The sequence below is a fragment of the Euleptes europaea genome, chromosome 16, assembly GCF_029931775.1.
Source record: "Euleptes europaea isolate rEulEur1 chromosome 16, rEulEur1.hap1, whole genome shotgun sequence".
NCBI lineage: Eukaryota > Metazoa > Chordata > Lepidosauria > Squamata > Sphaerodactylidae > Euleptes > Euleptes europaea.
The window spans coordinates 53,535,206-53,562,363 of NC_079327.1; the positions used below are offsets into that span (position 1 = coordinate 53,535,206).

General features: G+C 41.4%; 1 protein-coding gene across 2 annotated transcripts in view; it reads right to left on the bottom strand.

The window, feature by feature from the left end:
* Positions 1–2,525: 2,525 nt before the first annotated feature.
* DMD (dystrophin) overlaps positions 2,526–27,158 on the bottom strand; it is a 1,354,185-nt gene continuing 1,329,552 nt past the window's right edge. For both annotated transcript variants that reach the window (XM_056862020.1, XM_056862019.1), the window contains one exon: positions 2,526–3,522. In XM_056862020.1, the coding sequence (XP_056717998.1) occupies positions 3,425–3,522 (98 nt within the window). In that variant the 3' untranslated portion in view covers positions 2,526–3,424. The remainder of the gene's footprint in view (positions 3,523–27,158) is intronic.

The following is a 27,158-nucleotide window of genomic DNA, read 5'->3' on the forward strand; positions in this document are numbered from 1 at the left end:
CACATTCTAAATAAAAGACATATTCTATCACACATGGCCTGCACATGGTTGGGTTGACATAGGGCATTTAGAAGGCATCTGTGCTTAGTCTGAGATGTCCAAGACTACTTTGTACAACATTTTGGTTTGAGTTGATTATAGTGTGTGTCATTATTTTGCTGCAGCAAGCAAAAAAACAACACAACAAAATATATTATATAAACATGAAAAACTATATTTAAAGTGACAGAAGTGAAAAAGACCAGGACAAGAAGCGTACAAAGTGCAACAATGAGAACTATATACAATATGCACGAATATATATATAGAAGTAGTATCAGCCTGTGTATTGAATAAGCAACAAGATATCAGTCTTAACAATGATGTATCAATCTTCACACATTGACTAAAGTCAATATAATACAAAAGATAATCTTTTTCTTTTCTTTATATAGGTAAATCACAGGCTTGAAAGGATAATCTTCAAGTCATTCCATAGCCAGGCAAAGAAAGGACGTGTCGTCTAGATCATGTGACCACGTTTCGCTATGGGCTCTGCTCTTTGAAGCTTTATGAAGAACTGTATGTTCCACTGCAATATGGCACCTATTCAGGTTATGTCTTCTCTTATGATTATGTATATTTTGTATTATAGTCAATGTGTGAAGATTGATACATCATTGTTAAGACTGATATCTTGTTGCTTATTCAATACACAGGCTGATACTTCTATATATATTTGTGCATATTGTATATAGTTCTCATTGTTGCACTTTGTATGCTTCTTGTCTTGGTGTCTTTTTCACTTCTGTCACTTTAAATATAGTTTTTCATGTTTATATATTTTGTTGTGCTGTTTTTTTGCTTGCTACTAACTATACAGCACAGAGCCTTTCTTTTTTGTGATTATTTTGCTGCAGGCTGACCTTGTGTATTGTGGAGGATGGATTTTGGTTTATTATTAGGGTTGCCAACCTCCATGTAGTACCTGGAGATCTCCTGCTATTACAACTGATCTCCAGCTGATAGAGATCAGTTCACCTGGAGAAAATGGCCACTTTTGCAATTGTACTCTATGGCGTGACCATGGAACTTGCGCCAGGGCAAGATATGCCAGCGCCAGGCACCAGCACAACTGCGCTACCATTAGTCAGCTCCCTGAGCCCTTTTGGCACACAGCCACATTTTTCAGCGCAAACTTACACCAGCAAACATGTAGGCACAGCCTGTTGAGCTGAGTGGTTGGAGGAACGTCCCTGTCAGGTTGCTTGCTGCGGCTCAGCAAGCAACTTAGGAGGCGGCTTGGCTGCGCTGTCCTCAGCCATGGCACAGCTCCCCCCGCTCCAGATTGCACTGCCGTTCTTCCTTTTATTCTGCTGGTTTATCTAATGGTTTTTACTGTGGCTCTATTTTATTGTATGATGTATGTAATTCTCTTATTATAAGCTGCTTTAAGCATGTTGAAAAGTAGGATATACTTTTTAAAAATAAAATTAATGTTGCCTGTCCCCTCTGAGCTTGAGGACTTTGCACCCAGGCAAGAGGGACAGCTAGATGAGTACAGAGAAGAGAACACAGATTTCCTATTCTTGATAATGGCCCAGGTGCTGGGGTCAGTGCATTGGAGCAAGTGTGTGCGCATGCACAGATGCAATACATCTATTTTTACCCCTATGCCAGTCTCACCATCTGCAGGCAATGTGCTTCCACTGGGATAGACTTACCCAAAGTTTTAAGAAGCTCTTATTATTAAAAAAAAATTTAAGTTTGGGACTTTTGCAAGTTATTTACTTTTTTCTTCTTGTTGTTTTAAATTTATTGTTATGATAAGATCTGTTCACACAATGGACAAGTGGTGATGATGTAATATCTTCTGTACATAATTGTCAGGAACACCACAAAACCAAAGTGAGGTAGAAATAACTAGCATTAAAAATAAAATAATTTTTTCCTCCAAGTTTAATTACACTTCGTACAAGAAGAGGTAACAGATTTTATTCTTGCAAAGTATTAATGTGAATTAGATGGTGAAATTCTATTGTGTGTCCGTGGAATTAAAGGCTGATGGAAGGAAATGAAATGGTAAAGCTTTTGTTAACAGCACCTCAAAATTTTAGAGTAATAAACCTGAGGAGCTGTTATTGAACATCTATTTTCTGTTATTCCTCTCCTGAGTCATTGTTAATTGTGCGATATTACTTATAGAAAGAGACAGGATGCAAAAAGTTTCTGGGGACTGTCGCCTTGGATGACCAACTCATGAAGCAGTGTGGCTACTTTCAGCTCCACAATGGACAGGAGCCAAAAGAATTGCTCCACACTGTTTCCTGTTGCTTAATTGCAATGCTGGGGCTCCTTGGAATTTGCAACAAGGCAGATTTATAATGGTTTTTTGTTTTGTTTTTAAGAGATTGGACAATTTTCAATGCTTAATAACACTGTTATAAAATCTAAATAACAGTAATGACTAATCAAACTCATACTTCAGGCTGGAAGCCTATAGTTAGAAAGATACTTTTTCAAGCCTCACATGCAGAGATGCAGGGTCTGTCTCAAGGATGGCATTACAGGGCATGAAAGCAAACTGGGCTTCTTTTTTGAAGCATTAAGGTGCTGGCCAGTGCCAGAGGCAGATACCGGACATTAAAGTCCAAAGAAATAATCCGGTAAGGCAATTCCTATTTTGTATTTATTAACAAAATTTGGGTTCGTAGCAGTGGAGGAAACAGCAGGAGCATAGAATACTGATTTGATTTGTCTTTATTTTTGCAAGCTCTGAAGATAGCATTGTCATGTAATGTGCTCTTTCGTATTATTGCCAACTAGCTGGATAATTCCAATAAGATTTCATTCTACTTGGAAGGAGGTGGAAAAGTGACCTCAACTGGAAGTTCAGGACAAGACTTTTTTTTAAAAAAGCTAGTTGCTAGTCAGATACAAATAATGAGAAATGTCAGTTAATTGTTTTGGTGTGGCACAAACTCCCTCTTTGTTATATAAGGAAAAGAACACAGAACATGACTATCTGATACAATTACAGAGCTAAAGTGATGCTAAACAAATGCACTGCCTCAATTTTTTTCTTTTTTTAAAGGGATTTATATAAACAACTTTTTAATAAAGCACACTTCGTTTACAATCTTTTTTTTATAATTGTTATAAATTTTTAAACAACCCAAAATGCGTTCCATATAAAGAAATGGCAAGTAATTTAGCTATCAAGATCTTACATGTATTTTTTGTACAATTGCATAGATGTGTAAAACCTGCCATTGTTAACAAAACAATAACAGACTTAAGAAACTACTGAAATCTACAGTATAGTACCACTACCCTTCACAAAAATATAGATTTGTTTTCTTGTAAACTCTTATAATCTAATCCTTTGTCATATGAATATTATAAAAACCATGCAGGGACGCCTGAAGTTGTAAAACGCATCTTGCTATTCTAACACCTTGTCATCAGTCATCACTGTAACTAAGGTTTCCATTGCTCGGCCCAAGTCATCTGCCATGTGGAAAAGGCTGCCTACATTGTGGCCTGTAAAACAAAAGAAAAGAAGAGAATGAAACTGCACTGTGTCTAGCTATAGAGATTATCACCACACATGTTATAGAAAGCTTACATCAACAATTAGATGTCTTGAGGTAAAGCAAGATGCATTTCCCATGCAAAGGCAACCGTCAAACCATTTTGGGTCCTTTGACACTGCACAACCGCTAGTAAAACTGAGTGTAACTTGCAAAGAGGTTAGCCAGCACCACACTGAGTTTTAAAATGACAGACGGCAAATCAGTTTCAAAGGCACATGCATGAAAACCCTGGGCAGAAACTCCAAAATCAAACATGAACATGAAAGAATTTGGTACACAAATATTTGTAAATGAATCAATTAAAGTGTATAACAGCTAACCTGTTCAATCATAATCAACCACACAGCTTGACTGGGGAACCTGCCAGAATGCTAACTGATGCTAATGAGAGTAATGTACTGAGCAAAACCTCCACTGGCTACCAAAATGAATGTTAAACTACCTTACATACATTCACAGCATATCTTAAAATACTGTATCTGAAGAAATATCTGATGAAGGATGCTTTGGCTCTCAAAAGCTCAAACCCTGGAAGTCTTGTTGGTCTTTAAGGTGCCACTGGACTTGTCTCTAGCTCTCCTAAAATAGTTACTGATTAAAGGAATTTGGTTTACATGCATGCCATTGTCAAATGGGAAAGAAAAGCTGAGCATGTAAGACTGTTGTTTTGCAGTAATATTCTTTGCACGGTTAGTCATTAAAAATCTTTTAGTGTTGTTTTTTTTACTTGGTGTTATTTTATTTGCAACCAGAAAGGAAAATCCAAAAAGAGAGGTGGACGAACTATGGAAAAGCATGACCAGGCACTCAAAAAGCATGAACAAGCTGTTTGGGGGTGCATGTATAGAGATTTGTATTAAGTCAAATGCATGTTTTGTGTGTTGATCTCCTGTGACTTTGACATTACTCTGGTCACCTGATGAAGATGGGAGTGACTGCAAGGCCAACAGATACTACTGAGACTTTGTTATCAACCATATAAGAAACACAAATGGTATTGATACAAGATTTGTTGTACCAACTTCATACCTGTTCTTTTCTATAACATATCCTATATTACTAGTTTAGTGCTAGTGTGCTAAAGTGGGAACTGGATATGCTCATATTTTTGAGCTGTCATTACTACATGGTAAATCTTTCAAGTCAACAGTGTCTCGCTCCCGCCCTATTAACAGCTGGCACTGGTTATGACATGGCCTTCTCTAATTTTAAGTTGGACTGTGAATAGGTAAGACTAGGATAGGTAAGGATGCTAATACCTGAGCCAGAAATTAGCTGTTTTGGATTGGCTCAAGATATCCAAAATGACCCCAAATACTCCCAAATTCCAGGAGTAATGAAAATCTATTTTCTGATATTTTGGGAAGGTTTCATGGTGGGGGGGGGGTGAGAGAGAGGGAGAGAGAGAAGAAAAGAAGAAGCTGGTACATCAAACAGCTGTTACTCTGCACCTCCTTCTCTTTAAATTTTAAAGGGAACAGCTGGCATCTGAAATCAGAGATCAGAACTACCTCCATAGAAAATAATTGCACTTTAAAATTTAAAGGGACTGGAGATAACTAACAGCTGATCAGGAAGAGATTTCCTATGGATTATTTCCTATGGATAATGAGCCCAGGTCGACCTGGACAGCTGTTAGCTGGTGTCTCCAGTCCTTTAAAATGTAAAGGGCCATTATTTTCTACGATTTTGAAGGCCAGGTCTTCCCATAGAAAATAATGCCCCTTTAAAATTTAAAGGAAGGGAGATGCTGCCAAACAGCTGTTATGGCGAGACCAGCTTCCTCTCCCTCTCTGCTACTGCTGCCTCTGGAGGTGGTGGTGAATGAGGGGCTATTGCTAAAATGGTCCCGAATTTTTGGAATCTGAAAAGAACCCTGAAAAATAAGTCCCAAAAATCAGGGTAAAGCATCAAATGCTTGATGTGCACACCCCTATGCCAGGTAAGGATTCTGATGTTATTACCAATATATTAATGGCGTCACTAAAATAGAAGAGAATAAACCACTAAAACCATTAAAAATAGAATAAACCACTAAAACGAATCTTCAGAATACGGTGAGGGCTGTTCAATGGTGGAATGCACTGCGTCGGAGGGTGGTGGAGGTCTTTAAGCAGAGGCTGGATGGCCATCTGTCGGGAGTGCTTTGATTGTGGGATCCTGCATGGTGGGGGGAGGGTTGGGGTCACTGGGGATGTGGGGGGGAGGTAGTTGTTAATTTCTTGCATTGGGCAGGGGGTTGGACTAGATGACCCTGGTAGTCCCTTCCAACTTTATGATTCTATTATCTATGATTCTATGACCAAAACTCAAGGCTGATCATCATGTTCCAGTTTCTGCTGAATCCCTACACGTTACTATACCCAGACTAAGAATTAATTTACACAGGCAGAAGGATTATGAATTAGTCTACGAATCTTTCCCTTGGAGATCAATTGACCAGAATAGGGGTGATAACCATTTAATAATTAGGTGGAGACTAGTGCAGTCTCTTTCTGTTGATGCAGCATGCAAATATTTTGTGTTAAATTGGCACATTTCACAAGTAATATGTTCTCACTAACTGTTTGAAAGAGGTGTTATTTAAAAAAATGTTTTATAAATTGAGGATACAGAAAAAGGAAAGGGGGAAAGCAAAATAGAACATACTTTATCCTCCGAGCTTTAACAAAATTTGAATTAAAAAGGAAAAATAAATTCAATCCTTACTCTTTCACCATAGGACAGCTTGGAATCTATCAAATATCTAAACATACCTACTTTTTATATATCAGTACGAATTCTCACTGCAAATACTTTCTAATATTTTGGATTATTTATGTACTGTTTAAATAATAATCATTAAAAGGCTGCCATTTTAACTCAAATTTCTTTTATTGGTTTCTGATTGACCAGTTGCGTCAATTTAGCCATCAAGGCAAAGTCTAGGAGTTTGTTGGTTCACTCTGTAATATCCGGAATTGTGTTGGATTTCCAGTGTTTAGCGTACACAATTCTGACAGCTGAAGTTGCATATTGATAGAGCTCTTTGTACATGGAGTTTAACTGAGAGGGGAACATTCCTAACAGCATATATTTGGGGTCTAGCTCATAATTCTCCCAAAGCATTTTCTGGAGTTCTGAGTGTATCATTTGCCAGTATTTTTGGCTTTTGTGACAAGTCCACCACTGATGATAAAAAGTTCCTTCCACAACAGAACATTTCCAGCATTTGGCCTGGACTGTGTTGTACATCTTAAGATCCTTGGGAGAAAGAACATCTAAAGAACATCTTGTACCAATTCTCTTTAATATTTTGTGAAGAGGTAAATTTTATCTCCCATGTCCAAAATGTTTCACAGCACCTAAAATATTTGGCATGCTCCTCTGATCCTGGAGACAATAGGTATGCACCACGACTAGTATCCATTTTTACTAGTAACCATGACTATTCCTCTCTTCCATGAACATGTCCACTCCCCTCTTAAAGCCTTCCAAGTTGGCAGCCATCACCACATCCTGGGGCAGGGAGTTCCACAAAGTAAAGAAATGTGTTGTGTGTTGTGTAAAGAAATATCGGTTTTGAATCTCTCACCCTCCAGCTTCAGCAGATGACCCTGAGTTCTAGTATTATGAGAGAGGGAAAAAAGCTTCTCCCTGTCCTCTCTCTCCAAACCATGCATAATTTTTATAGACCTCTATCATGTCTCATGACAGGAAGAAAGTAGACTCCTTTGAAATGTGGTGTTGGAGGAGAGTGTTACGGATACCATGGACCGCCCAAAAAAAAATCAGTGGTTTATAGATCAAATCAAGCCTGAACTGACCCTAGAAGCTAAAATGACTAAACTGAGGCTATAGTATTTTGGTCACATTATGAGAAGGCAAGAGTCACTGGAAAAGACAGTCATGCTAGGAAAAGTTGAGGGCAGCTGGAAAAGAGGAAGACCCAACAAGAGATGGATTGACTCAATAAAGGAAGCCAAAGCCCTCAATTTGCAAGGCTGTCAAAGATAGGAGTTTTTGGAGGATATTGATTCATAGGGTTGCCATGAGTCGGAAGCGACTTGACAGCCCTTAACATACACATACATCATGTCTCCCCTTAACCACCTTCTTTCCAGGCTAAACAGCCCTAAGCATTTTAACCGTACCTTTTTAACCGGGCAGTTGCTCTAGTCCCTTGATAATTTTGGTTGCTCTTTTCTGCACCTTCTCAAGCTCTGTAATATCCTTTTTTAGGTGTGGTGACCAGAACTGTACACAGTATTCCAAGTGTGGTCTCACCATAGATTTGTGCAAGGGCAGTATGATATCAGTAGTTTTATTCTCAATTCGTCTAATTATGGCCAGCATGGAATTTGCCTTTTTTACAGCAGCCGCACACTGGGTTGACATCTTCATTGAGCTATTCACTACCACCCCAAGATCCCTTTCTTGGTCTTTCGCTGCCAGCACAGATCCCATCAGTGTATATGTGAAGTTGGGATTTTTTGCCCCAATATGCATCACTTTACACTTGCTCACATTAAATCTCATTTGCTATTTTAATGCCCATTCTTCCAGTTTGTAGAGATCATAAGAACATAAGAAAGACCCTGCTGGATCAGACCAAGGCCCATCAAGTCCAGCAGTCTGTTCACACAGTGGCCAACCAGGTGCCTCGAGGAAGCCCACAAGCAGCACCATCCTGCCTGTGTTCCACCGCACCCAAAATAATAGGCCCGCTCCTCTGATACTAGAGAGAATAGGTATGCAGTATGACTAGTATCCATTCTAACAGCCATGAATACCCCTCTCCTCCATAAATATGTCCACTCCCCTCTTAAAGCCCTCCAAGCTGGCAGCCATCACCACATCCTGGGGCAGGGAGTTCCACAATTTAACTATGCGTTGTGTGAAAAAATACTTCCTTTTATCTGTTTTGAATCTCTCACCCTCCAGCTTTAGCAGATGACCCCGTGTTCTAGTATTATGGGAGAGGGAGAAAAACTTCTCCCTGTCCACTCTCTCCAAACCATGCATAATTTTATAGACCTCTTTCATGTCTCCCCTCAGCCGCCTTCTTTCCAAGCCAAACAGCCCTAAGTGTCTTAACGGCTCCCCATAGGACAGTTGCTCTAGTCCCCTAACCATTTTGGTTGCTCTTTTCTGCACCTTCTCAAGCTCTGTGATATCCTTTTTTAGTTGTGGTGACCAGAACTGTACACAGTATTCCAAGTATGGTCTCACCATAGATTTGTACAAGGGCAGTATGATATCAGCAGTTTTATTCTCTATTCCTCGTCTAATTAAGGCCAGCATGGAATTTGCCTTTTTTACAGCAGCCGCACACTGGGTTGACATCTTCATTGAGCTATCCACTACCACCCCAAGATCCCTTTCTTGGTCTGTCACTGCCAGCACAGAGCCCATCAGTGTATATGTGAAGTTGGGATTTTTTGTCCCAATATGCATCACTTTACACTTACTCACATTGAATCTCATTTGCCATTTTAATGCCCATTCTTCCAGTATGCAGAGATCCTCCTGAAGCTCTTCACAGTCCGATTTTGTTTTAACCACCCTAAATAATTTGGTGTCATCTGCAAACTTGGCTACTTCACTGTTTAACCCCAACTCCAGGTCGTTGATGAACAAGTTGAAAAGCACCGGTCCCAACACAGATCCTTGAGGGACCCCACTGCTCACATGCCTTCATTGTGAGAACTGACCATTGATTCCTACTCTCTTCTTCCTATTTTTCAGCCAGCTCTCAGTCCATAAGAGGACTTGTCCTCTTATCCCATGACTATGAAGTTTGCTTAGCAGTCTTTGGTGGGGGACTTTGTCAAAAGCCTTTTGGAAATCCAAATACACAATGTCTACAGGCTCATTCCTGTCCACATGCTTATTGATGCTTTCAAAAAACTCTAATAGATTAGTGAGACAGGACCTACCCTTACAGAAGCCATGTTGGGTTTTGCTCAGCAGGCCTTGCCCTTCTATATGCTTGACAATTCTATCTTTAATAATGTTTTCCATCAATTTACCTGGAATAGACATTAAGCTAACTAGCCTGTAATTTCCTGGGTCCCCCCGGTACCTTTTTTATAAATGGGTGTTACATTGGCCATTCTCCAGTCCTCTGGTACAGAAGTTGATCGAAGGGACATGTTACATATTTTTGTTAGGAGTTGAGCAATTTCCCATTTGAGTTCTTGAAGAACTCTAGGATGAATACTGTCTGGTCCCTGTGACTTGTTAGTTTGCAGTTTGTCTAGATGTTCTAAGACTTCCTGCCTTGTTATCATTATTTCCCCCAGTTCCTCATTTTCCCCTCTCCAAAATCTCTGTTCAGAAGGAATCTGCCCTATATCTTCAACAGTGAAGACAGATGAGAAGAATTCATTTAGTTTCTCAGCAACCACTTTATCCTCCCTTAGTGTTCCTTTACTTCCATTGTCATCAAATGGTCCAAATGCTTCCCTAGCTGGTTTCTTACTCCTAAGACACTTAAAGAATTTCTTATTGTTTGTTTTGATGTGTTTAGTGATATGCCCCTCAAAATCTTTTTTTTGTTGCATCTCTAATTGTTTGCTTGCATTTCCTTTGTGCAAGTTTGTGTTTGTTTTTTTGTTTGCCTCGTTTGGGCAATCCTTTCAGGCTCTGAAGGAATCTTTTTTTTTTCTCTAATTGCTTTCTTCACCTTACCTGTTAGCCATGGTGGTGACCTCTTGGACTTATTACCACCTTTCCTGACCTGCAGTATACAATCTAGCTGTGCCTCTAGTAATGTGGACTTGAGTAACTCCCAAGCCTTTTCCAGAGATTTAACCCTCCTAACTGTTCCTTTCAACTTCCTCTTTACCAGGTTTCTCATTTTAGAGAAGTTCCCTCTTTTAAAGTCAAAGGCAATTGTGTGAGATTTCCCAGGCACTTTCCCACTTACATATAAATTAAAGTTGATGCCATTGTGGTCACTATTGACAACTGGCTCAACTACATCCACATCCCGCACTAAGTAACTGGCAGCTCCACAGAGTATTTAGTCCAGGATCACCTCCCCTCTGGTTGGGTCTACAATCAACTGTTCAAGGGCACAGTCATTTAGGATGTCTGAAAAATTTTATTTCCTTGGCTTGACTGGAGCATACATTTATCCAGTCAATATGAGGGTAGTTAAAGTCTCCCATTATTACTACATCACCTGTACTTGCTTCCCTGATTTCATTCTCCATCTCAAGATCATCCTGAGCCTTTTGGTCAGGGGGCCGACAGAACGTCCCCAGTACTAAATCTCCTTTGGGGCCCGGAATCATCACCCATAAGAATTCTGTGGATGAGTCTGCCCTTTTTATGGTTTCTAGTTTATTAGACACTATGTGTTCCTTGATATACATAGCAACACCCCCTCCAATGCGCCCTTCCCAGTCATTTCTGTATAGTTTGTAATCAGGGATGACTGTATCCCACTGGTTCTCTCCCCTCCACCAGGTTTCTGTAATGCTCACTATATCTATGTTTCCCCGTAAATTTTAAAACCATGCATTCTATCTTCCCCATTTTTGCTTGGAGGCTTCTAGCATTAGCATAGAAACACCTCCATACTGTCACTCTCTTTTGACTTGCCTGGCATGTGCCCTTGGGCATCCTTAAGTGGTTTTTTTTTTACCATCCCCTTTCTTGTCTATGCCATTCCCATGTGAGCAATCAGAAGCAATTTCCCCTTTGTCTATGTGCATTGAGTCTGCCCAAACAGATGCTTCTCACCTCCTGTCGGCTTTCCCCCCAAGTTCAGTTTAAAAGCTTCTCTACCTCCTTTTTTATGTTACGTGCCAGCAGTCTGTTTCCATCCTGGATCAAGTGGAGCCCATCTCTTTTGTATAGGCCCGGCTTATCCCAAAATGTTGCCCAGTTCCAAACAAATCTAAAGCCCTCCTCTCTGCACCATCATCTCATCCATGCATTGAGACTCCCCAACTGTGCCTGCCTAGCTAGTCCTGCGCGTGGAACAGGTAGCATTTCTGAGAAAGCTTCCTAATCTCCTGCCTAACAACCTAAATTTGGATTCCAAGATCTCTGGACTATACTTCCCCACATCATTGGTGCCAACATGCAACACAACCACTGGCTCCTCCCCAGCACTATCTACAAGACTACCTATATGACGGGTAATGTCCGCTACCTTCACACCAGGCAGGCAAGTTACCATGTGGTCCATGCACGCACCAGAAACCCAGCTATCTACATTCCTAAGGATTGAATCTCCCACTACAAGAAGCCCCCCTCCCCTCAGAGGCATATCCTTGGTACGAGAGGATATCTGTTCATCTACCAAGGAAGGGGTCCCTTCTAAAGTCCCACATCCCCTTACCTCAGTGAGATGACCTCCTTCCCCAAGGGCTCCATCATCCGTGACTGGAAGGTTGCCATCACCCTGGGACTGGAATGCAACTATTGCATCCCTGGAGTCCTTACCCACCTCTCTCTCTGCCTGTCCCAGCTCCTCCAGTTGAGCTACCTTGGTCTCAAGGGAGTGAACTCGCTCCCTGAAAGCCAGGAGCTCCCTGCACCGAGCACACACCCACTTCTGTCCAGCAGGCAGATAGTCATACATGTGACACTCTATGCAGCACACTGGATAGCCCCTCAACCCGTTGGCTTCCTATCTTCATAACCATTATTTATTTATTGGTGTTTTAACCCTGGAATGAAGCGACTTGCCTTTTATACCCTGCACTCTTCCTGTACCGAATAAGAACTGATCGCTGTAGCTTCCTTGCCCTGCTGCTAACTCACATAGATGCTTAAGTCGCTCGGTACTCCTAAAGGGTGCACAGATCACCTCTGCCCTGATAACAGGATTTTCCTCCCACCCTATAGGATCCCCAGTCACGATCCCCAGGCTAAGAGCCACAGGGCAAGGGCCTCTGGTGAGGAGGAGCCTTTGCAATTTAAATGCTCACAGCCTCCGCCTCTCTCACACAAGCTCCACCCAGCACCAATTTAAAAAACCCTCTTTAGAAGGTAGCAATCAGGCTTTAAGCACCCACTCTCCCTCAGGCAACCTCTCCCAGCAACCTCAATTAGTTAATCCTCAGTTAATTGAGGCTTCCCAGCAATTTTAGAAAAGGCAAAAGTTAACACCTCTGCCTGTATCACCCAGCCCAGCTTATTTACATGCAGCCTCTGGGGAGGAGGCTTCTCTGCTGCTTCTGCCCCCATGTCTGTGCCTGCACCAGAGCAACCCCTACTCCTGCCCTCCTCACTCCCACAGTTTGGCTTTATGTTTAAAGAAACATGAAGGAAGGAAGGAAGGAAGGAAGGAAGGAAGGAAGGAAGGAAGGAAGGAAGGAAGGAAGGAAGGAAGGAAGGAAGGAAGGAAGGAAGGAAGGAAGGAAGGAAGGAAGGAAGGAAGGAGCGAGCATTAGGTGCTTCATGCAGAGACAGTGGGCAGAAACAGTGACCTCAGGTGGCATCACTTGTCATCAGTGCTGTTGACTCCAATAATCTTGTGAACCAGGTTCGGTTTATACACACATGCTGTACAGTTTAGCATATCTTCATTCAAAGTCTTCTCTCCAGTGTGGCAGTAGGATATATACCATGTAGGAAAATAACGCACAATATGTTGAAAACTGCATGACTGTTGTACTGTCATTTTACCCATTTGGAAGTTACCCTATACCATAGCTTCCAATACTCGCATGGTTTTCAAAGTATATCCATTAATCTATATTCTTCATGTAGAAAAATCTGTCTCTCTGATTGTTCTGAGGCTGAAGGACCCATGCGTGGGAATGTACAAAAACTATGAAAAAGATTGTATGCAATATGATCGAAATAGCAGATAAGGTTAATGTGGCACAAAGAACTAAGACATTTTACTTGAAGACTGCTATGTTCCCTCAAATAATCAATGGTTTCCACTCGCTTCACAGGTATTCAGTCTCTTTCCATTTCTAATCTATTTGAAATTTTTGTTAGCTTTGATTCAATATCAGCATTTTCCACCGAAGTATTACAGTCATTTTACAAAGGTCCATCCTGCTGGTTTGAAGATAAGTGTGGATCGATGCAATGCAGACAAAATACACACAGGGACGTGTTCTTTAGCTGTGCCCATTAACCATATTTTACATTTACCTGTTTAGTTATATAACAGTGCCATTCTTTCCTTTGATTAAACCACACTGAATAGACTTGAGTCGGATTCCAAGGAGACCTGTTTAGGACTCTGCTTTCTAAATGACTCATTGACAGACTTTTAAAATTATTTTCAAGCCTTAATGGACAGATGAAAACAAATATATTAGCCATTCCACATATAATTAGCACTTGCTACAACTCCAGAACTCTTGGTTTGTCAAATTATTTATAACAACTAGGAGGTTCTTTTTGAAACACTAGCTTGAGAAGTGCTTTATGAATAAAAGGAATATTATAGATTTCATTTTCAATTATTTAATATAACTGAACTGCCTTTTGACATCCTTACTAGTTTCTTAGCAAGATTTATGACTTGTTTTAGAGGCAAATGAATGGAAAAATTGTGGGTTGCCCGTACTTCTGCCCTTCACTCCTGCTGCAGTCTACTATGGCTCTGAAATTCAACTCTGTGAAACATTGGAGGGGGCAAAATGGGGGGGGGGTCCTCCAGTGGCACCTTTGGATGCAACTCAGTATTTGAAAACAACATTTGTGTACTTATTTTCCCCCCTAATACTTCTAAAGCCAAAAAGGTTGTCTAGTTTTGAGAGCCAGCGTGGTGTAGTGGTTAAGAGCGGTGGTTTGGAGTGGTAGACTCTGATCTGGAGAACCAGGTTTGATTTCCCACTCCTCCACATGAGTGGCGGAGGCTAATCTGGTGAACTGGGTTGGTTTCCCCACTCCTATGCATGAAGCTAGCTGGGTGACCTTGGGCTAGTCACAGCTGTCTTAGAGCTCTCTCAGCCCCACCTACCTCACAGGGTGTCTGTTATAGGGAGGGGAAGGGAAGGCAACTGTAAGCTGGTTTGATTCTTCCTTAAGCGGTAGAGAAAGTAGGCATATAAAAACCAACTCTTCTTCTACTTTTGGGCTCATTCAGATAGAATCTATTTTAGGATTGGTTTCACAGGAGGTGATCAAATTGCTTCAGTAGTCACCGGCCTTTACCAGTCCACACATAACCAATCACACATTTATGTATTTGTTTATTTATTTATAAATTGTACACCCTGGCTTTCTGCCCTTGTCAGGGCCACCGAGGCAGGTAATAAATTTAAAATGTCCATAATAAAAACACTCGTAACAAACATTAAAACCAAACAAAAACACACCCTTAAAATAAAACCAAGCTAAAATACACATACAAAAACATAAAACAATACTGTTTACTCACTGCTAACTGCCACCAAGTTTAATGAGACTTACTTCCTGGTAAGTATGCTTAAAATTACAGCAGTTCATGCTTTAAATGTGCAGAAAAACTTCCTAAATATTATATTCCTACTGAGCACAATTTTTAAAATGTCAGAATTTTAGGCTCTGCAAGAGCAACTGGTTTCCTATTTTGTTTGGCTTTATAGGCAATTGGTCTGTATTTGGGTTAGAACCAAGATCACTGCATTGCCACTACCCCAGAGCACTACCTGAATGTTTCATTTTTACTGACAAGAACATAAGAAAAGCCCTGCTGGATCAGACCAGTGGTTCATCTATTCCAGCCTAATGCATCACACAGTCACTACCCAGTTACTCTGAAAGGCCAACAAAGAGCATAGAGGCCAAGGCCTCTCCCTGTTTTTACATCTATTCCTTGTATTCGGAGGCTTTACTGCCTCTGAATGTGGCTGTTCCCTTGGCTAGTAGCCAATGACTGAATCTGTTTAATCTTTTAAAATCATCTATATTATTAGTATTCAGCTGATCACCTTTCATATGTAAACCTTTTAACCTATGAAGAACAATTTTGCATTCAAATACTTTGCAAAAAGCTTGAGATAATCCAATAGTTCTAGTCCAGTAACATCAGAAAAATTAACCTTCTAGAAGTGGAGAGATGAATGGAAATCTGTTATCAGCATCTTTACTCTTGATTTCCAAAGAATGCAAATGATTTTATCTACCTATAATGAGACAGAACTTACATGACACTTTAAAGTCTATGTACAACTTTAATACACATAGCATAATGCCAATAAATAAATAAATCTGTTTTATGGATGTAGGTTTGAAAATGAGAAAAAACGATTTGCCTCCAGCCTCCCAGAACAGTCTGTACCTGAGCTGGATTTAAACCTACAACTCCCAGGGTTAAAGTTCACTAGACCACATTGGTTTCCCAGCATACTTTTAAGCAGCACACTGTTCATAGGTGTTACTGACATTCTGCTGGTGCAGTGCTGAACTTGTAAGCTGAAGTAGTATATTATTTATACCTCTCAACCCTCTATTTTCTAGTAGAACAAAGCAGATTTCGGTCATTTTCTTAGAAATTATATTTGTAACTTGTAGCCAAAAACATGTCATGGTAAATGCCAGATTATAAAAAAGTATAAAAACAGAATTTAGGTGCAATGAGTTCATATTTGTTGTCCTTTCCTAATGACTTTTAGAAGGCCAAGTGGCACAGTTCATTCCTCCAACTTCTATGCTTTTATGTTCACGGAAAGTTGAGAGGTATTGTGTATTAGAGTATACCTGTGAAATGTACCTAGCAACACACATGCTGCGCCGTAAATGCCAGACAAAAGTATGCAGCAAACAAGAAGCTATTGCAATGGGCATCAGACTCACTAACCTCTCTTACTGGCTTTCCACGGGCATTTCTTCCTTTAGTAATAGAAGTAGAGGTATCAAAAAGAAAAGACGGAAAACACACACACACAAATACAGAAGAACTTCAGTGTTCATTCTGGAACTAAATACAGAACAGACAATAAAAATGAACTAAAAGTTCTACAATGTGTAGAATGTTCCTTGTAGTTCACCAAGGCAAGTATACTCACACAAATTCTTTTCAGGATGAAATGTAGATAGATAGTTTATAACAGTTATCAATCAACCTATTTATTGGGAAGAGGACTATGGGGTCCATATAGAGTATATTAGCTTAGTATACCTTGATCCTTTTGCTTTAGTAGTCAATAATTGTGCAAAATTTCCCAATGTAATACTGAAGGATTCTAATGATATCCTGTTTGCCACTGCTAAGAATTATCAAACTTAGTTCCTTTCTATACTCAGGAAAACCCAAAAACTTTGATACATTTTCAACGACCTATTAAGAACAAGAATAATATGCAAACACAACCTGATCTTGAACGGACAAATCGTACAAGTACTTTGGTGTTAATGCAATTGTATGTAGAGTTACTACAGATTAAGACCACTGAAATCTGCACAGGATGGTACTGTAAATTATCTAAAGAATTCTTTCTGTCCTGCTGCTTTTCTGTCAGACTAGGACTGATAAACCCATATGCAAACACAGTGCCCCACATCAAGGAATAATGTGGTTGTTTTTCTGAATATGGGACAATGGGGTGGCCAAGTGGAGGGCCTTGATGTAGTAGACTAACGAAGTTGTACCAACATTTGTTCAATTAACAATGCAATCCTATGTAAAGGTACTCCAGTCAAAATCAGTTGAAATCAATGTGCTTAGACTGGAGTGACTCTGGTTAGGATTGCACTGTAAATCTTAGCACAGTCCAACTCTCTTGCTTAGAGACCATGGCGATTTTCAAGATTTATTGAAATACTGTTAAACAGATCATTTCTGTTTTTGTAATGATACTCTCCCACTATGGCTTCTTAATAGTGAATGCAACGCTGCAGTCAGTCAAAGCACAGTTTTTAATTTTCTTTTCTGCAAAACAGCATTATTTCAAAGAAAAAAATAGAAAAGAGATGTAGCAGTGTGGAGTTCATTCTGCTTTATCTTCAAGGAAATTTCTCCAGTTATTAACAGCACAGTCAAAGAATGGAACAGGTGGAAATGTGCTCTTAAACATTTCTCTTATGTGTCTGTAAATTTGTGCAGTACTCACAGTAAAATAAGTGCACAGGGTTTTTACTCTAATATCTCTCAATGAAAGATGACAAGAAAGCATATTTACTTGATAAACTGAGATTTAAGAATACTTCACAACTATTATGTACTGAGGAATCCAAAATAAACACAATTTCTGTTCTCTCACTCCGCACTGAGTGAGTGAATTCTATACAGATGTGTACTTGAATCAAATTAATAATCTCATATTTTAATTGAACTGCTATTACAGTAGCCCTGACATGTAGAGCTCTGTGGGACAAATCTGCTTACCTTTTCTGTAACAATAAATATATGTTGGGTCCTGCAAGCTTAAAATCAAGTGGGAAAAAAGAAGAAAAGCAACCTTTGGTTCAGTGTTCATAGCAAAGATCTCCCACAGCTTTCAATCAAGCTCAGCTCACCTACTGAGCTCAACGTAGAAAAAATGGTCTTCTTTCAAACTTCTTCTTTCAAAACTACATTTTTTATATGTGAAGCAATCACCACTGAATGCTGTAAGGCTACATATGTATATAACAGAACACATATAGTTTTCAGCAGTCAATTTCCACTAGAAATTCCAACAGATACTTTCCAGAAGTTAATACATAGATGTCTAATTGTAATTAGACAAATATAATTTTCCCAGTTAAACTGGAAGATATTTTCTGAAAATCCATTCACAAAGCTCTTCCAAATCCTCATGACATTAAAACCTATCTTATCAACTTCCACAGTCACAATCTAGAGAAAGTTTGTTATGTGCATGTCCTGTTAAAATCAAAGGGACATACTTCTCATAAAAACAACCCCAAACCCACTGAGCGGATAGCTCAGGTGAGCCTAATCTCGTCAGACCTCAGAAGCTAAGCAGGGTCAACCCTGGCAAGTATTTGGATGGGAGAACTCCAAGGGTCATGACGCTGAGGGCCGTGACACAGAGACAAGCAATGGCAAACCACCTCTGAATGTCTCTTGCCTTGAAAACCCCACCAAGAGTTGCCATACGTCAGCTGTGACTTGAGCCCCCCCCAACCCACTGAAGTTCCATTGATTTTAACAGGATTACAGTGTGATTGGGGAGGGAAGGCAGCATGGTATAGCTCGATCTCATCAGATCTCAGAAGCTAAGCAGGGTCAGCCCTGGTTAGTATTTGAATGGGAGACTATCAACGAAGTCCAGGGTTGCTGTGCAGAGGAAGGCACTGGCAAACCACCTCTGCTAGTCTCCTTCCTTGAAAACCCCATAAGGGGTCTCCATAAGTTGGCTGTGACTTGACAGCACTTTACACACACAGTGTAATTGGGGTCTGTAGATTGGGGACAATAAGTGAACATTCTACCTTAAAAGTATGTTCTGTGTATATCCTGCAGTTCTTTAGCAGCATCCTCAAACTTACTTTTCATAATTCCTTTGGCAAAAAGGAATATGTCCACTTGATGCATTAAAACTCCCAGTAGACTTTGCAGTTTGTACACAAGTATAGTATGATGCCAATTTATTTCGTGGTGGTGTTTAATAGTACATTTCCACCAAATGTCAGACCTCTGGCTTTGACACCTGTTTTGAGTTAGAACAGCAGCTGTGAGAAGCAGCTGCAGCCACTATGAATTTGCTTTGATTAGCACACTAAAGGGGATGCAGATGGGAATTGTAAAACTCCTAAGAAAAGGAAGATTCCTTAAGGATCCAATCATTAGATACTCAGCAGAAATTCTACTTATAAACGTCAAATTGCTTTCAACACTAATTTTTTAGCTTTGCAGTGAGTAGACATTCTCCTATAATGTCTATCTCTTCAGCAATTCTTAGCAGTTTTAAAAGTTACAACAAAGAGAAACTATCAGCTTTTTCTTCTTCCAGAAGATCTGGTTACTTAAGCTTGAGACAAACTAAATTGGCCAACATGATGCTTTATTTCTTTTCATAAGGAAGTGCTAAAAATATGGCTGAATAACAAAAGCTTAAATAACTGTACTATTTCTAGGTACATCACTTACAGTGCATTCCTGAAGGGGGGGGCGAATGGTCTTAGGAGGTGGTGCTACCTCTCTGCCAGCATTTGTGCAATTTGTGCTGTGCAAACTGGCAAGGATGACGGCATAGGGGCACTTACGCCGCCCATCCCGGATCGTGGTGGCAGCACCCCTGGACGCTGTTGCGGCCTCCCACCGGCATTCTCCCAGCGCAAGTCCCCACGCCTGCATCCTGAGAGGTGTTCCCAAGGTGTTCTGGTGGGGGGGGGGCAGAACTGCCGTTAGGCAGCTTCCTCACCCCTTTCGGCCTGAGAACACCCCCTAACGCAATGCTGTTCCACGCCACCTTTTTGGTGGCACAGCATCGCTGTTTGCCTTGGGCCTCTCTCCCCATTTTCAGGTTTTGTAAAATAAAAAACTTTTTTTTCCCTTGCAGCGGCTGCAAAATCTCATTGGAGGCTCTGCGACTGTGCCACGGCCACACCATCTCTGGTTGCTGCGGCTTTTAGGAACGGGTTGCCTGTCATCAATCTATCACCCTCTTTTCTAAGTATGAACCCTTTAGATATTACTTACAATTCTTTTTCCATTAGAAATTCCTAATATACATTCAAATTTTTTTCTCATTAGAAACTCTTGATTTATCTGCTTCCTACTTAACACACTTCACTAATCTATCTTTTCACATACTAATTGGTTTTTCCACAAACTTAAAATTTGTTCAGGAAACCAACAACCTCATATGCAACATCTGATTTTATTTCATTTTTGCATTAGGCACCTGTATGAATAAGAGTTTTTGTACAACTTAAAGGTTTCATTGTTTTATTTTATTTTTTAGTAATTGGTATGACTATAGACTGGTCCAGTTGAGCTAACAGAAGACATCATTTCACTTGTGCATTGCTTTTCAAAATTAAATTTATTAACTAGCTTTCTAAGTTCTCTTTAACGGTCTGGTTGGTAGGGGTAACCCCATTCTCCATAATCTGCTCTCCACCCAGAAGGACAAAGTCAGACAGAGACAGATACCTGAAGACAGATACTTTAGCTGGGACAGAGCTTATGCAGATATGATTATGAAGAAATGCAAAATGAAATAGGATGTCTTTCTGCTATCCTCTGTGGGCAAAATCCATTTATAATTATTATGGTAAATTACCTAAAGGAGTGCTCGGGATGCTGTAGTGCACTTTCCATACTCAGTGATGTTTAAGCATCTCTAACAAACTTCCTGGATGTGCCAGGTAGTGGGTGATCTTGGGCCAGTGCACTAAACGTTTATGAAGTTTGTTTTGGTAATTTAGGACTCATCCACATGGTGGCTTGCCACAATCCTGAGCTAGGGCTTCAGTACATATTTTGGGAGCACAATAAATGTACTGTCATTATGTTTATGGGAAACAAGCTCTGTGAACTACATAGGACATGTTGGTCCAAGTTTCTATCAGCTGAGAGAATCAGTGGTGCCAGTTCGTCAGCATGGCCATCTTGTCCTTCAAAGCCCTCCATGATCTTGCCCTAGTCTATCCTGCATTCCCTCAACATTCACATTTTTCATACTTTTCCTTTTCTTTTATCCCTTAGAAGCTCCTTGATCAATTGATCTTGAGCAGCATATATCTAGTGTTGGAGGGATATAAGGATTGAAACAAATCTTGCCACTGACAATGAAGCCTTGGGGTCCCTATCGCTTAGTAAAAAAGACATTATGTCAGTCACAGAGGCATTGGATTTGTATGTTAAAAGGGGGGGGGAATATAGTGCGATCGAAGTTCCTCGTAAAAGCGGCATTCCAAAAGGGCATGGGCTAATGAGTCAATAGAGCCAGAAGAGCAAGGGCAGATCCTGTCTGAGTATGGTATATTCAGAATTCTGCCCTGCATTACCATAGAAGGGTTAGCATTCAATCTAGCCAAGCAAAAAGCTCTACAGAAACGAGGAGTTGTCAGATAATATGTATAGGCAGGCAGACCACGTGGAGGGGGTATTCCAAAGAACTGGGATGAACAGACGCGACGAGCACGAAAAGTAGTGCTGTTATAATCGAGTTCTTTAATGCACTTTTTAATTTTGGTAAAAGCTTTAGTTTTCCCAAGATCTAATAACATATCCTGCGAGAAGCCCAACAACGACAGTTTCTCATCTAAGATTTTTTGCCTTGAGGATTTAAAAGGGTCATGCTTCAGAGAAGCAAGGAACCCCTCAGTGCTAAAGCACAATTTAAGGTGTAGTTTAAAGGCGGCCAACCACGCCCTAGCTTCAAGTGACATTTGGCCAAACTCGGAACGAAGAGTAACGCCAGCAACACATCGAGGGGCATTTAGAAGTTTTCGTAAGAACTGAAGCAGTGGACGATCTATAGATTCATTGATGACTGTAATCCAGATGGCAACACCAAAGAGGATAATTGGGGTAATTTTCAGGTTAAAAACCTGAATAGCCCCTGGAATATATTTGCCACCTTTGGTGTGAAAAAAATTGACAATAGCACCAACCCCAGGTTTAATTTTGTTGGACACTGCTTTTTGATGGGCATTCCAATTTAGGTTATGGGAAAACAGAATGCCAAGGTAAACAAACTCCTTGACTTGGTCAACCTCAAAGCCATCTAATACCCAGCGAAAAAGAGGCATTTTTCTCCTCTTAGTGAAGATCATGATCTTAGATTTATGATGGTTTATTTTAAGACCTTCCCTAGAGCAGTACTCAGAAAAAGTTTGCAAAGATCTTTTCAAACCAATTCTTGTGCGGGATAGGAGAACTGCATCGTCAGCATAGAGTAGAATCGGGGTGGGATGGCTTGCAAGCTTTGGGGGGGGGTGGCAAAACTCTTAGAAATTGGTTGCCGTATCATTCAGGTATAGATTAAACAAGAGAGGAGCAAGGAGGCAATCTTGTCTAACTCCCTTGACCAGTTCAAAGGGCTCGGATAGTTCTCCTTGGTTGCCACAGCGAACCTGAGCTGTGAGGTCAGTATGAAATTGCTGAATAAGCCATAGTAGCCTCCTATCAGTAGTAGAATGTGATAGTTTCAACCTTAGCCTCTCCCTCGGGATGGTATCAAAAGCTCCCTTAAGATCCATAAAACCCGCATAAAGGGTGCCATTTCGGGGGGAGGAATATTTCTCGGCTAGATGGGAGAGCACTAAACTGTGGTCCGTGACAGACCAACCCCTTCTAAAGCCAATCTGTTCCCAGCCAAGGATGTCATTACTCTCAACCCAGTCCAACAGCCTCTTTAATAAGTAGGAGGAATACAATTTGCCTAAGCAAGACAAAAGGCTGATTGGGCGATAACAGCTTGGGTCAGAGCGCTGACCCTTTTTAAAGACTGGGACGATAATAGTATGTCTCCAAGATTTTGGAATGGCTCCTGATGCATTAATTTGTGTAAATACAGGAGCAAGAATGTTGGCCCACCATTCACTGTTGACTTTAAAAAGTTCGTAGGGAATTAGATCAGGACCTGGGGCTTTGCCTGAGCGTAGGCGATCAACGAGCGGTTTGATTTCCTTAGGAGACACATCTGGCCAGGAATTCAACAAAATAGAAGGTGCTACAGGTATAAGACCCTGGTTTTCCACAGAGTAGGAGAAGAGGCTCTTGAAGTAAGCTACCCAGACCGATGACGGGATACATGCGGGGACTCTGGCATAGCCATTACTTAAAGAATTCACAGTCTGCCAGAAGGTTGAATTATCACTGTTGTTTATAGCTGTAATCAAGCTCCTCCAATTTTTATATAGGGCCTCTTTTCCCCTCCAGTTTACCAAGTCCTTGTAGTTCTTTTTAATAGTTAACAATTACTTCAATACTGAAATAGTATTGTTCCTTCTGAATTCTCTATGTTTCCTGGTTATTGCTCATTTGAGTATCTATACTCGCGGTTAAACCAAGAATTTCGTTTGTATAAAGCATGCAAGCTTGAGGGGATTTCTTTAGTAAATAAAGGTTTAAATAAATCCATTAAACTGAAAAAAAAAACATTTAAGGCAGTAGCTGCAGACTCTTGCTCAAGGAGGGCAGCTTTCAACAAAGTCACCTCCAAAAGCTGCATTTTGCCATGCACCAAGGAATCAAGCTCATGGTAGGACGGTATTAAGTGTTGAAAGATAATTGGTTGATCAAAAGAGAGATAGGGAGATGGTCACTGCCCATGTAATCGCAGACTTCCATATTACTGATTAGAGGTAAGAGATCTAATGAAACCAGAAAATAATCGATAACACTGGCACCATTTTGGCTAAAAAAAGTAAAATCTCCATTAGGGTCGATCCGCGATTGCCCATTTACTATTATTAGGTTCCTCTGAATAGCAAATTGGGCCAGACTTAAGCCGGAAGAATTAATTACCGAGTCCCTGGAAGTTCTAGTATACCATAGGGAACTCAGGAAAGATTCATCAAAATTCCCTATGAGATTTTGGAAAAGAGTATTATCATCTGGGCCTATTCGTGCGTTAAAATCACCAGCCATAAGAACTTGAGTTTCATACTTTTCAACCATTCCACATTTCTGCCTGGTGTTACCTGGTGAAATTTATATTATAAAACCTTCATAATGCACCATGTGTACTGGTGGCACTGTGTACGCATAATAGCTTTCACTCAAGTCCTCATCTGCATTTATTATAAATCAAACTCCGCTAACTTGAACAATAATACATCTAAAAGGGAGACAGGCAAAAGCCTCCCACTTTTCTGAAAGATTTCCACAATCAAATCTTCTGGAGAATTTTCTTTGTTACCCTAGCAAAACAGCAGAAAACCTCTGTAAATGGTAAACCAAATAAAGAAAGAAAAAAAAAGGAATGACACTGAACATGTTAAGAGAATCTCCAATATCCAATCCGGCTGACAAATGAAATCTGACTGCCTTTGAAAATGAAGCAATGTGACAGGGATCGAATAGAAATTAAAATAGTATTCCTTTTTACTAGGGAGAAATCAGGAACACTCACAGTATCCCTTTATGTGAACTACTTTTTCTACAGAGGTGCAGCAGCCTGTGAAAAGTCTGATGAGCAGCACTTCAGTATATTATTTCTGCACGCTCGTTAATGACATTCAGTTTTCTCAAAACCAATATCTTGGAAATAAAACATAATAATTATTTTTTTCATGAGTAATCAAAAATTTTTTTAAATTCTACATTAGACAGTCATGAGGAACAGATATTCCTTCATGTAGAATGTAGTTTTTTCTAAGCTCTTTAAAATGGTCAGCTCTCATATAATGCAGCAAAATATGATGATAGTGGAAAAGCCATCCTGCATGTTTCAAATATCAGGTGTGATATCCCAGGAGCTAGTATAAAGTGAATGGCTAATAACAGTAAACTATTTCTGAAAGAAATGATGATTCCCCTATGCATAGATTCTATGTAACACCTAAATATTAGGGTTTTTTCATGAAATGTGGTATCAATACAAATAATATAATCATTCAAAACTAAACAGGATGTAAAGTAATAGCGAGATATGTTTTTCTTGGGTGATCACAATTTATCTAGTGTTTACCGTGGAATACATGCAACCTGAAGGGATTCGGTCACCTGCATCATCTGGCCACATTAGGTGACCATATATGGACCTGATCAGAAATCAGGAGAAAAACAGTGTTGCACTTACCCGTTACTGTTGTTCGTTGAATGGTCTTCTGTGCAGGCACACATGGGACTGCGCAGGCACAGGCCAGCCATGGAGAAGAATTAAAAGCTTTTAGAAGAGTGCACTCCTTAGGAGTGCTTCCCTCCCCCCATCTGTATCCAAACCCTAACGGCTTTTCCCACCCAGGGACCACGTGACAGGGAAGTGGGGAGCACTCTTCCCTCAGTTCTTCACTGGCGGGGAATGCACTCTTTTACGGTGACAACCCCCAGCGGGGAAGGAGGGAGGGATGTGTGCCTGTGTCAGGCCTGCTCTTTGCTGAGACAGCCAGACTGTGTATGTTTTGGTTTCACCAGGTGCGTCCCAAGGCCGGGCCTGTTAACTGTCAAATTCCTTTCGCTAACTCTGTGGGAACTGCTCTCGTAGGGGGGGTGGTTGCCATGGCTGCCACCACTATCTGATATGACCAATGCTCTTCCATATAGGCCCTAGGCCGTGCCTTTGGTTCTCATTCGTGCCAACTTATCTGTTAGCTCTGTATACCTGTAGGTTTTCTAATAAATCAACTCTCTTTTGGACTTCTCATCTGTGGATGTTGTTTGTGAGATTACTACGGGGACAAGTGCTCACATTTTGGCACGAATCCCTCTCTACCTTTTACATGCCTGGCTGGAGCCCTGGAGGAATCGCCAGGATCTCGGATTGGAGCAGGTAACGTGCTCTCCGAGTGTCTTGCCTGTGGCTGGAGCCCCGGAGGGTTCGCCTGGGCCCCGGGTGGGAATAAAGACAGTTCTCCCTGGGTAGAGGGTTCCTGGCTGGAGCCCTGGAGGGTCCTGAACCTTGGTACCTTCCGTTGGGACCGTCGGACAAATTCCCCGACAACCCTACTCTGCTGAATGACATTCTTGCTGAGGCGCTGCGGACTGATGCAGAGGTCAATCGTCTAGTCGTACTTGTTCGAATTCAGTGGCGTCGCCTTGCTGAAACGACCCCCTGGACGACCCACGACGTGGATCAGAGGGCCCAGCACGACCTCCGGACACTGGACAGGTTGTTGGAGGAAGTTCGGCTGGCGCAGGAGGATTTAGCAACGTTGACCCGCTTGTTAGCGGGATTAACAGTGCGTGAGGCGCAACAGCAACTGGCGGCGGCCCCGATCCGCCCCGTGTGTGACTCTCCCATGGCGGGATTATGGGAGGAGAAGGTTCCGATAGCAACCGTTCCCGATCCCAACGTGTGCCTGAAGGAGGCACAGGATGTGGCGGCCCAAATGGCTTTACAATTTGTGGGACTGACCTCGGCCATGGCTAACCCCGGAGTTTGGGTCGGACGCAGCTGCTCTAGCAGTCCGGGTTCAACTGTTGTTGAACCAAAATTCCTCTGAGCTCCTTCTGCTTCTGGAGCACGAGGCCCTCCCGATCATCACAACGGCGATCGCTGTTAAGCTCGAGGCCGACCAAGCACTCGCCGATCGGAAGCAAGCCGAAGAACAGTTGCGAGCCGCGGATGCGGCTGCAGCTCAGGCGCTGGCCAATCAGGACAAGGCCGAGGAGCTACGTTTGGCTAAAGGGGCCACCGCTCGAAGCAGCGCGACGACAGCAGCGGACGTGTATCCCAAAGCAAGCACAGGGTTCGGATCAATCCCCCCCTTTTCCCCGACCTATGGCGTGCAATGCGCTCGTTGGCTCGCTGATCGAACCGGATTACTCGGATGAGGAGGACTTGTACTGTGAGGAGTCTTACTGGGCTACTGGCCTCCGAGTCAGCCAGGCCCGACGCACTGGGGGAACAGGGGACGAAATGCGTCTCTTACACCCTGACATATTGAACTGGGCTTATATGCAATGAGACCCTGACACTCTGGAAGAATGGATTTTACTAGCCGAAGAAGTGGAAAGCCACCGCCAATTCATTTTGTTGGCCCAACGTCGAGCCAAGGAGGGGGGGGGCACCAAAAAACCGTCTAAGGCTGCAGCTCCTATTCTGCAGAAACTGACTCAACGTTCCCCCCCGG